The sequence below is a fragment of the Sus scrofa genome, chromosome 7, assembly GCF_000003025.6.
Source record: "Sus scrofa isolate TJ Tabasco breed Duroc chromosome 7, Sscrofa11.1, whole genome shotgun sequence".
Taxonomy (NCBI): Eukaryota; Metazoa; Chordata; class Mammalia; order Artiodactyla; family Suidae; genus Sus; species Sus scrofa.
Genome location: NC_010449.5, coordinates 67,488,873 through 67,501,496, shown reverse-complemented (window position 1 = coordinate 67,501,496; position 12,624 = coordinate 67,488,873). Strand labels below are relative to the sequence as shown.

Sequence of the window (12,624 nt, the reverse complement as noted above, 5' to 3'; positions counted from 1 at the left end):
AAGAGGCCTATGTGATTTGAGCAGAGTAAAAAATAAAACAGTACTACTCAGAGTAACGCATTGACTAGCTTCAGTCCTCAAAATGTTTTCCTGTCAAGGAGATTGCTTTCATGTATGTCACTAAGTGCACTATTGAGTTCTATTGACATTCATAGGGTGAGGATTGGGAGCAAGACTTTGTCAATGAAAAAAGCATTGCATGATTGTTACTCTGAATGATATGGGGAGCCACTAGAGAGTAGAAGAGAGAAATAATATCATCAGACATAAATTTTAAAAGAAATACTTCACTAAATTGTAATGGATATACTCGTGCTAGATATTCTTGTAAGCACTATGGAGACATAGCAGTGAATAAAATCGTCACAAATTTCATGAAATTTACATTCTAGTATAGGAAATAAATCATAAATAAATATATAATGGATGGTTGACAAATTGCAAAGTTAACCCATGGAGTTGTTCTTTGGTTATATTCTTCTTAGTTTTATTCTGAAGGACAGCATCCAAATTCTTTAATAATAAATGATCTAGTTCTAATTTAGTTAAATCTCCTTTCCTTTTCTACCATGTACACACCAAGTGCCACTATATTAAACTAACAGCATTTAACCAAAAATATCAATTTGTACCTAGTCCCTTATTACATCTTAATGTGACTGCTTCAGTCTTTCTCAGAATTTAGTCCTCAAACCAGCAGCATCAGCATCACCTGGAAACTTGTTAGAAAGGCAAATTCTCAGGCCCCATCCCAGATGTAATTATCAATGTGTGTTTTAACAGGCCCTCTAGAAGGTTCTGATATATACTGAGAACCACTGGAGTGGGGGAGGGGTGTTTGTTTATTGAATTATTTGATTTACAATGTTGTGTTAGTTTCAAGTGTATGGCAAAATGATTTGCATATATATACACATACACACATACATATATACATACATACGTATTTTGTTTTTTAGATTCTTTTCCATTATAGGTTATTACAAGATATTAAATATGTTTTCCTGTGCTATACTGTAAGACCTTGTTGTTTCTCAGTTTTATATACAGTAGTGTGCATTTGTTAATCCCAAACCACTAATTTATCCCTCCTCATCCTTTCTTTTTTGATAAACATAGGTTTGTTTTCTATGTCTGAGTCTTTTTCTATTTTATAAATAAGTTCATTTGTGTAATTTTTTAGATTCCACAAATAAATATGTCTTTCTGACTTGACCTCACTTAGTATGATAATCTCTAGGTCCGTCCATGTTGTTGCAAGTGGCATTATTTTTTTTCTTTTTTATGGCTGAGTAGTATTCCCGTGTGTGTGTGTGTGTGTGTACACGTACATGTGTGTACCATATCTTTATCCATTTATAAGACACTTAGGTTGCTTTCATGCTGCCATAAAACTTTAGGGTGCCTATATCTTCAATTCAGAGTTTTTGTCATTTCTGGATATATGCCCACAAGTGGGATTGCAAAATCATAATGGCATCTCTATTTTTAGTTTTCTAAGGAACCTTCATACTGCCCTCCATAGTGGCTGCACCAATTTACATTCCCACCAACAGTGAAGGAGGGTTCCCTTTTCTTCACACCCTCTCTGGTGTTTATTATTTGTAAACTTTTTGGTGATGGCCATTCTCATTGGTGTGAGGTGATACCTCATTGTAATTTTGATTTGTATTTCTCTAATAATTAGTGATTTTGAGCATCTTTTCATGTGCCTGTTGGCCATCTGTGTTTTGTTTGGAGAAATGTCTCTTTAGATCTTGTGCTCATTTTTTGATTGGTGGTTTATTTGATATTGAGATGTATAAGCTGTTTGTATATTTAGAAATAAATCTCTTGGTCGCATCATTTGCAAATATTTTTTCCCATTCTATAGGTTGTCTTTGCATTTTGCTTATGGTTTCTTTTGCTGTGCACAAGCTAATAAGTTTGATTATGTCCTACTTGTTTATTTTTGCTTTTATTTCTGTTGCCTTGGAAAACTGACCTAAGAAACATTGGTATAATTTATGTCAAAGAATGTTTTGCCTTTGTTCTCTTCTAGGAGTTTTATGGTGTCATATTTTATATTTATGTCTTTAAGCCATTTTGAGTGAATTGTTGTATGTGATGGAAGAGAGTGTTCTAATAACTTCATTGATTTTCATGTGGCTGTCCAGCTTTCCCAGTACCACTTGCTGAAGAGACTATTTTTTTTTCTCCACTGTATAGTCTTGCCTTTTTTATTAAAAATGAATTGACTGTAAGTGTATGGGTTTATTTTTGGGCTATGTCTTTTCTTGTGCCAATACTATACTGTTTGATTACTGTAGCTTTGTAGTATATAAGAACCAGTTTTGACTGAATTACTCTTCCTTACCATTTTCCCAACACCCTTGACTCAATTCAGACATTGCCTCTTCCAGGAAACTTTTGTGGTCACCCTCATCTTAACTGATTTGGTACCTTTCCTTTGTACTTTTAGACTCAGCAATTAGACTTGAAGCCCATACTTGTGCATATTAAATTTGTAGGTGTACACTATCACATAGACACACCTGACTGGGCCCCATCATATGCTAAATCTTAACAAAAAGTTGATTTTATTCTGAATATTCTCATTTAGTCTCAACAAATACTAATAACTTTTGTGACAGAACACATGTTTTTAGAGCACATATTTTACCTCAGATGAGCAACTATTGTGTTTGGGGGTCTTTTGGTTTACTTTTTAAATTTTTGATAATGTAAATTTAAGTGTAAGATTTTCTTCCTACCTTGTATACTGGGCTGTTTCTTTTTGTGTGAAATGAGAGGGTTGGATAAAATACTTATTTCCTCCCAATTTAATAATTTATAATTCACGATTTGCTTCTTATATTTCTTGCTTATTACAGGTAGTGCTTGCTCGTTTGTTTGTTTGTTTGTTTGTTTATTTTGCTTTTTAGGGCTGCACCCATGGCATATGGAGGTTCCCAGCCTAGGAGTCTATTTGGAGCTACAGCTACCAGCCTATACCAGAGCCACACCAACACAGGATCCCAGCCCCATCGGCAACCTACATGACAGCTCATGGCAATGCTGAATCCTTAACCCACTGAACGAGGCCAGGGATCGAACCCACAACCTTATGGTTCCTGGTCAGATTTGTTTCCTCTGCGCCACGACAGGAACTCCTGCTCACATATTTAAAGGCCTAGATGTAAAGTAGTTAATAGTATATGTTCATTTGTAAATTATTTATTTTTAAATCATATGAGTATGTGTTTCTCTGAACTCTTGTCATTGAAATTAAATTTGTAACAATGTACAGAGTACTTAATGATTGGAAAGATTGTTTTTTGGAGTTCTAGGAAATTAATTGTTTTTGCAAGTTGAAAAGTATCCTGGTTAGAGAATATAATAGTTTTTCCCAAGTAAAGACCATCTTTGATTCTCATAAGGAATGAATTCTACTGCTCCCTTCTGTTATGAGAATGTAGTTGAACATGGAATGCACAAGAAGAAAAAGTTTTAAATTTGAAGTTAAGATTAACAAAAGGTAAAACTAAATCATCTAAAATAATATCTAGCTCTTGGATTCTTTAATTGCACTGAGCTTTGACTCTTTTATTTGTTTTTTTTCTTATAATTTCAGAGTTAGTCAGCAAAATAAAGTCAACCTAATGACAGCAGACAACTTATCCATCTGTTTTTGGCCAACTTTGATGAGACCTGATTTTGAAAATCGAGAGTTTCTGTCTACCACCAAGATCCATCAGTCTGTTGTTGAAACATTCATTCAGCAGTGTCAGTTTTTCTTTTACAATGGAGAGATTGTGGAAACTGCGAACACTGTGGCTCCTCCACCACCTTCAAACCCAGGACAATTGGTGGAACCAATGGTACCGCTTCAGTTACCACCACCATTGCAACCTCAGCTGATACAACCACAGTTACAGACAGATCCTCTTGGTATTATATAAGTTGGAAGTGATTGCAGACAGCCTGAAATTGGACAAAAAGCAAATCTAGACATGCATGTTTCAGGGTTCAGTAGTATACTTCATGTTTCTTACAGGTAATTCACATTCAAAATGATGAGACATTTCTCTTTGAAATATATGGTATTCCTTATTCATTTACATTGCAAATCTAATACCATGTGATAAGCATGACTGGAGACGTTTAATTTTTATAAACAAAAATAGCTATAAAATACAAAGCTGCTGTTGCATGCAACCTTATTGCAATCAGTATATCATTCCTGTGGCATTTTCTGTCACATTATATTGTGAATAAAATTTTTCTATAGAAATTAAATGATTTAAAAATTCACATATATGAAACATTTAATGCTTTTCAGCCTGCTTTATGGCTGGTTTTGTTATATGATGTGCTAATTTGAGCAACTTAATTTACTTTTAGCAGTCTGTGTAGATAACTAAAATCCCAGTTAAGTATTTTTTAATTTCAGGCTACTTATGCCATGCTTGGGATGTTATTTGAAAGAAGGAAAAATACACTTAACCTTTTTGCACCTTCATCTTCTAAGTAAACCTATGGATTATTTGATGGGGGTAAATGAACATTTCTTATACACACATACCAAGGACATGCTTGTGGCTAAAGTGAGTTGATAATGTTGTGCAAAGGATAGCTGTCACCAACTCATTTCTTTATAGTCCATAATGAAACAAACATCTTGTATACTGTTAATTCTGTAAACAGATGCATGTTCAAAAGATCTATTATGGTCTTGTAATCTTAATCTAATATATTTTAGATATTTTAATTTTTTTCCCTCTTGGGAAATACATTTAGTAGTGTAGAAAATACTTCATGACATTTTCATATAAGGTTATATAACTTTTCATACATAAACATGAAATTTGTTGTAGAAAATTCTTTAAACCAAACATTTTAATCTAGGACTTCAATTTAATCTGTCCCTTGAATCTATTTTTATGTGGCCCTTAAAACCATATCCCAAAATCCATTGCTAATATAGCAATAAAAATACTTTGGGTACTGACAGCCTCTTTGGAGTATGTACATATATTGTTGCAAACCTGTATTCATATTCTTTTCTTTGATAATGTTGTACTAAAATCCAAAATGGCTTTTACACCATTTTTTAAACCAATTTTTTTTCCTTTAATGTTGGTACCAGATTTGCTGTAAATGACTGCTGCTTTGGGGATTAAATATTTTGTCAGTGAAGTTACCACCAGAACACTAAATTAATGAATAAAATTTTCGGAATAAGTGGCATAGGTAAATTTTGTTAGGCCTTATTCAAAATTTGTTCATTATCAAACCATGCCATTTTTTTCCCCAGAAAGGGGGGGGAAAAAAAAAAGGCTTGTTTTTTGTTGCTAGGTTATATTTTGTGTAGTAAAGAAAAAATTCTTTGGTCCATGTTGTAATCTTCATTCATACTGCAATTTTAAGGTTGTCTTATATGTACTATAGTAAATAGATGATTTTGAGATTTGAGGCTCCTAAGAGTTTGATTTGCTCCATGTTTTTCCTAAAATAAATACTGTCTTTCCCAACTGTTATGTCCTAGGTATTGTACTTCTAATTTTAACTTCAGAATCAAGATGTTGACATGAACCAGGCTGCTGTTGAAGTACATGTATATTATAAATTATCTTATTTGTGTTATACTCTTACATGTTATTATCTTTTCTAAGAAAACAAAGTCCCTATTATTCCTATTGCAAAGCACACAGGAATTAAGAAAGTACAGTAATTTTTAAAAAGAAAAATCCGGTAAATGTAGTATTCTTAACTTGTTCTATATTACTTATACCTATTGTCTATATAGCTTTAATTTATAGCTGTCAGTTTAACATTGGCATGTCTGGCAAAGAAAATTAAACTTTAAGAGTTTTATAAACTGTTTCTAGATTGCTAAAGAATTTATTTTTCTATATATGGTATAGACAAAGCTCAAAACTATGTACAGGAAAAAAGCCTGACTATTTCTTTTAGAAGAAGGCTGAAAAGAGAATTTTCAGAATTGTTCATGTCTTCAGTTCATTTGGTCATAACTTTGCTATTGTAATATGTGAATCCCAGTTTATTTAAGCTATTCTCTTTTATACTGTGTTAATTTAACGTTCATGTGCAGTTAGTACCACTTTTGTTACTAAAACTAGCATTTACCATTTTTCACATTTTCCACTTTACACTTTCTCCAAAATTATCCACTTTTCTATGCATTCTAAAGTTGATTTGAAAAGCTTCAGAGTGGGGGTCATTTAAAATTCTTCTTTTGGTTCAGTTAACCATTAGGTTATAGTTAATTGAAAATTAAAGTATGGTTTAAAGCTCAGTCTGTTAACACTGAATTGATTGTGTTTGTTTTTGCCAAGGGTTTAGATATGTTTTTAAATATTAGAAAAATAATTCTAAAAGCAACATAATATAATTAAAAGTTTTTTTCTGGTAAGTTACTGGAAGGTTTCACTGTTTAGGGACCTATCATATAAGAGACTTCTTAAAGGATGAAAAGAATATTAGATAGTCTCATAATTATGGGTAAACATAAAGGCATTCTCTTTTACAGTTTTAAATAAAATTCCATGTACACACATGTTGCCATCGTTTCATTTAAGCTTCATTACTTGTAGTTATTACAATATCGTACTTAATGGTATCTAGATTAGCAGTATACAGAAGCATAGTTTCAAATTTTCAGTAGATTTATGGGAAATCAAATCTTATTCAACAGATACTTATTAGGATATATGATTAATTTTAGAACAAAATTCCAGGCACAATATGTTTTCATTTGAAATGGTATTTGTTAGTAGTGCTTTTTTCCCCCCTAATATTTATAGTGTAAATAATGTAACAGCAATCTAACTTAGCCAAAAAGCAGCTTTTATTTTCCATACTGTATGTAAATAATGTAGACCTTTTTTTTGAGGTACTGGAATTTAATTTCTAATATCTATTAGATAGAAACAAAGGGAACAATTGGAGTAAGAACTTAGGCCTTAGCTTCCATGGTGATTTTTAGTTTTTTATACAGTAATAATTGTGATGCTATTTGTCAACTGGATATAAATATATATATAATTTTAAAAAGTCAAAAGTACTTTGTTTCTTTGTTTATAATTAATGTAATTTTGTGCTTCACCAACAGGATGCTGCAGTAAATTAAATATCAGTGAAGCTTCTTCTGTACAAAGAATGCTATGAATAAAACATAAGAAGCTGTGTAATTTTAAGTCATAGTTGCCTCTAATTTTACCATCTCCTTGGTAAAAATAAACTAATTTTTTTGTAAAATAGAATTTTTTTTTAAATTATGTCAACATGATGAAAGTTTTATTAGTGTGTTATTGAGCTTTTACTGTACTGTGAGAGGAGATCCAAAATTTATTCTGGATGTATACATACAGGTGAAAATTTAATTTTTAAATGTTTAGGATAAAAGATTGCACAGGTATTTAAGACTCAGATGTTATCTGGATCTAAATTTTGAGCTGTGGCTAGACATTCTTTTGAGCGACTGGAAATATTTTGAAGCCTATTCTAGTTTGTAGCAGAGATGCTAACTTTGAAGAATATAACTTCTTTGTTCTCTTTATGGTTTATGAATATTAAGTAAAACTTTATGGGTATATATATTCAGATTCTATGAATCTGGTGAGGTCGGTTTGACCTGAACCATTGTATATGTTTATCTTGATTTTAGTCCTTTTAATTAAGTACCTTAATTCTTAGGCTGAACAGTTTTTGATTTGTTTCAAAACTTAGGGGACATCTAAAAGTTTGTATTGTATTTGAACTCTTGAAGTTCTTAGCAGCCTTTTTAAATTATCAAATGTCTGAAAATAAAATTTTCTAAGATTTAATAAGGGAAGGAACTATTCAAAATTGATTTTGCATGGTAGCATCTGTGTGTAATTGAGAAAACTCTACAAGCATTAATAACATCTCATATCAAATACCCAATTATTAGATATGTTCCAAGTACCATGATATTTTTAAAGCAGTTAAAATCTAACTAATGAACTTTGGGAATAGTCACTATGCAGTTGAACCTCATCATCGTCCTATGAGTAGGATTCCTTTTTTTAACCCTTAAAATATTTTGTCTCTCTAGTTTGTGGGGTTGGATGGGAGGGATCCACAGTTCTTGAATTGTTTAAAACTTAAAAGTGTTTAATATTTAGTCTTGTATAGAAATTTTTCAGGGAGTAGGAATGATTCTGAGAAACTAATCAAGGTAAGATTTCAGTTATAGCTAAGTTTAATGTATAAAATTATAAACCTTGAAATTAATGCTGTGGTGGCAGTTCTGGTTTAGTTATTTTTACTCACTTAGAAGAGCTCCAATACCTGTAATACATGCACTTCTGCTGAAAGTAGTTGTCAAAGAATTTGTAGTTTAGAAACAACTTATTACTTGTGTATTCCTACAGCATAGATTTTCTGTTCACTTTATTTGCCTCAAGTGATTATTATGAACAATTTAATAATGACTCTCTTGTTCTAATAGTTTCTCTTAACTTAGTTAAGATCCCCTTAGTGTTAAAATGTACTTTTCAGATTTGTTTCTGTTTTGTATTAAATCTTATTCCAGTGTAAGTGATGTTGGTTTAGCAATTGACCTCTTTATTAATTGCCTCACTAATTCAGAACGAAGTATTTTGTCATAATCATTTAGTATTTTTTAGGTACTCACCAGTTTCTAAACTATCTTACCAGTATCAAATTTGAAGCTCTTAATTTCCCTTATTTCTAGATTCTTGGTGTTTAATTTTATCCCGATAAATGTCTTTGTAGGTGTTCAATTAAGCCAACTTGTATTTAATACCTTAAAATGATAAGTAAAATTAGAAGCAATGTACCTTATACTTAGCATTATTAATTATTTGTATAGGACTTGGGTTATTTCACATGTGCAGGTCAAAAGATTTTTCAGAACTCTAGCTAAGAGAACATTGTCTTAGATATACCCTTTCAAATTTCTTAGAAATTTTATTTCTAAATTTTTCATCTTTCTTGGCACTCTAACTGGCACTCTGTACCAGTTTTGGTTTATAGAGAGAAACCATAACCAGCAATGTACTTTATTAAAAAATACATAAACTAAAAACTGTTTTATCCAGTTCTTTATTACAAAATGACTGATGTAAGTTACTTTAAAATCCATTTAAATAACTTTTTATGATGAGCAAACTTTTTTGATGAAAGGACAAGACAGTATATGTCTTACACTTTGTAGGCCATACTAGTCTTGGGCATTTCTTAACTCTGCTACTGTGGTACAAAAATAGCCATGAACAGTATAGAAATAAATGAGCATGCTACATTCCAATAAAACTTTGTTTATAAAAAAGAGGCAGCAGACTGGATTTGGGCCACAGGGCTTAGCTGACTGTTCTCTTCCTTAGATGTTTAGTAAAATTAGATCTTCCAAGTTTTATTCATGTCGAATAATGTAACTCAAAGTGACATAGGTCAAAGTAAAATTTTACAAAGGATGATTACAGTTGCGTTCTTTTCTTACCACCTTTTTTTCCGAAAGGAATAATCTTTTTTTTTGTTGTAAAAAGTAAATGAGAGCTATGTGATAGTTATTTTGAAAGATCATAATAATCTGTTAAAATATTGCATCTAGAAGATAGGAATGACAATATGACTTTATACATCAGAACTTAGTTTTTTTTTTTTTTTTTTTTTTTTAATGGCTACACCTGAGGCACATGGAAGTTCCCAGGTCAGGGACTGAATCCAAGCCATGGCTATGACCTAAGCCACCAATGCAGCAAAGCTGGATCATTTAACCCACTGCACTGGGCTAGGGATTGAATCCATGTCTCTGCAGTGACCCAAGCCACTATTCTTAAGGGTAACAACCTAAAGTAATATTTTTGAGGACAGTAATTTCATCTCCACACACTATGTATTAATCATTATCATATAGTGAATATTTAAGTTGTTACAGAGTTCCTGTCGTGGCTCAGCAGAAACGAATCTGACTAGCATCCATGAGGATGCAGGTTTGATCCCTGGCCTTGCTCCGAGGGTTGCGGATCTGGCATTGCTGTGAGCTGTGATGTATGTAGGTCGCATATGCGGTTCAGATCTGGTGTTGTTGTGGCTGGGAACCCCTAGCCTGGGAACCTCCATATGCCTCGTTGAAGCCCTAAAAAGGAAAAAAAAATCATTATATAGAAATGAAGTGATTAAGATCTTCAAAATGTTAACCCTAAAATAATCAAAATCATGTCCATAATGGATTTAGAAATATGTGGCCATCTTTTAATGGGTGATCTCTTCAAACTGTACGTTTCTGCTTCTGAAATCTTTTTCGGTTGTTTTTAGTCTGTATTCAAGTGCTATTTGGGGCTTATAAATGGAAAATCGTAACAAATTCATACTTAGGTTCAAATAAGTTCCTTCAGATAAAAGTAACCTTTCAGGTTTGGCTTTTTGGGTTTTTTTGTTTATATGGCATTGATATTCATACATCAGAGTCACTTTTGGGAAACTAAGAATCAACTATCCAGAAGCTCTCCAAATATATGCATTTCTCAAGTATAAGAGTAAGAGATTTATTCCCAGTTATGTGCTTCTATAGTCCATCTAGGGAAGACAAAATGGAGTTTCCAGGAGAAAAACTTCATATATGGTAAGGGTTAACCTCATAGAAAAAAACCTTGGCATTCAAATTTAAACTCATAATTTTATATCATGTAGAATGGACAGTAGTTACTGAGCAATTTATAATTATACATTGTAACAAACAGGTTTTTAATGGTGGAGATCTGGGCATATTAGAAAATTTTTAATGTTACTTCCTAGAAAGTTCAGTTGTTTACAATTCCTTTTCCCCCTTAACTTGTGAATAAAAGGGTTCTATCAAAGAAACAAAGAGGGGAAACTGGTAATAAAGGGAATAGGGCAGGGAACTGGAGGAAAAGGAGTACAAATTACATTGTAGAATTTTTTTAGTCTTGTAATTTATACAGCCTGAATTTTCCAGAGTCACCATTTTTCAACCACTGGATGACTTTCAGAGACCACGATTTTTAACATATCAGTGTAATGTGGAAATGATTTGGGTCTAAAATAGACTTATTACTACAGAAAGAACTATTCAGAGGTTAGTGGAAGATTTTTTTTTTTTTTTTTTTTTTTAAATCTTCCTGAATTCCTTTGCAGAATCAGGGCACAGTCTGGGGATCTGGATTTGGCCCAGGCAGAGGGCCATATTAAGGAAAAAAATCAACTATGCTTTTAGTGATTGCATTGGGTTGGAGTTACAAAATTGGAGGTTCAAAAGAATAGCCAATCTTCCTGTCAAGATATTTATTAAATGTTGAAGCTTAGTGAGGCCAAAACTGAAATTTTCCGACAGAGCTGAATCCCTTGCTGTCTTTCAAGATGAAGAAATAAAAATCTGAGTTCTCAGTTGAAAACTTTCTAGGATCCTTTACTGAAACTAGCCAGCCTCTTTCAGCAATTCTGGAATTTAAAGATAGCCCAACTACTTTCAGGCTCCTATAGAAGGGTTGAGAATATAATAGCTAAGGTGAATGAAGTAAGAAAGACCTCATCCACCAGTTAGTACTCCAGCCCCTGTGAAGAATTCATATCTAAGAGAAATTATACGTGCTGAATGTGAGCAGGCTTTCATTTAGAAGTCAAAATTGAACCTCAGAGAATTTATACTGGAGATAAACATACTAACTGGGAAATTCTTCCAAGTCAGAGAGAGACCTAGGAATGTATAAAATTTTAAAAGGCCTTTACCTGTAGGTCAGTCTTGATTCACTGACTTAGAGTAATTTTGCATTGTTAAGAAGCCATATGAAGGGAGTGACTATAGAAAAGCCTTTGCTTAGAACCTGTACCTCAGTGTACACCAGAATTTCTACTGGAGAGAGACATATACTGAGTGTGGAAAGGCTATCAGCCACAAATCACACTTGCTTATTGGATGATAGCCTCCAAGATGACTCCCAATAATCTTTGCTCCTAGTATTCATATCTTCACATGATCCCTTACTTTATTTTATCAAAATTGGTCTTATGTGACCAATAGCAAACAGCAAAATGAAGGTATGTTAGGTACAAGATAAGATTATAGAAGATGTTTTTTTTTCTCTTAGGCATATCCTCCTCTATTCTCTGGCTTCTGAAAAGCAAATTGTCATATTGTGAGTAGACCTGTGGTAGTCTCAGTGAGGAATTGAAGTCCAGCCAGCAACTAAAGGAGCTAAGGTTTACCAACAATCATGTGAATGATCTTAGAAGCTCAATTACCTACACCATGTGACACCTTGAATGAAACATCGCAAGAGAACCTGAACCAGACCTATCCAGCCAAGCCATTCCCAGACTCCTGTACCTCAGAAATGTACTAAGTATTAGTTTAAGCTTTTGAATTTGGGGGTAATTTACACAGTAATAATAGTACAATTGCACATCAGAATTCTTACTGGGGATCAACTTTGAATGCAGTGATTATGTACTTCACTTCCCGAGTCACAACTCCAAGTGTATAAAAAAATTCAGAGTGAAACCATATGTGAGAAAACACTAAGTGCTAGATTAAATGTCAGAAAACTCACTGTAATGAAAAATTATATTTGTGCCGAATAAGCCTTCATGGAGACAGGTTTTAAATACATGTCA

At 32.8% G+C, this 12,624-nt stretch overlaps 1 protein-coding gene across 9 annotated transcripts in view; it reads left to right on the top strand.

The window, feature by feature from the left end:
• Positions 1 to 7,260, top strand: part of ARHGAP5 (Rho GTPase activating protein 5) — a 137,225-nt gene extending 129,965 nt beyond the window's left edge. For 7 of the 9 annotated variants that reach the window (XM_021099176.1, XM_021099177.1, XM_021099178.1 and 4 more), the window contains exon 7: positions 3,614 to 7,260. In XM_021099176.1, the coding sequence (XP_020954835.1) occupies positions 3,614 to 3,941 (328 nt within the window). In that variant the 3' untranslated portion in view covers positions 3,942 to 7,260. The remainder of the gene's footprint in view (positions 1 to 3,613) is intronic. The other 2 variants (XR_002345868.1, XR_002345867.1) reach the window with 1 other exon arrangement.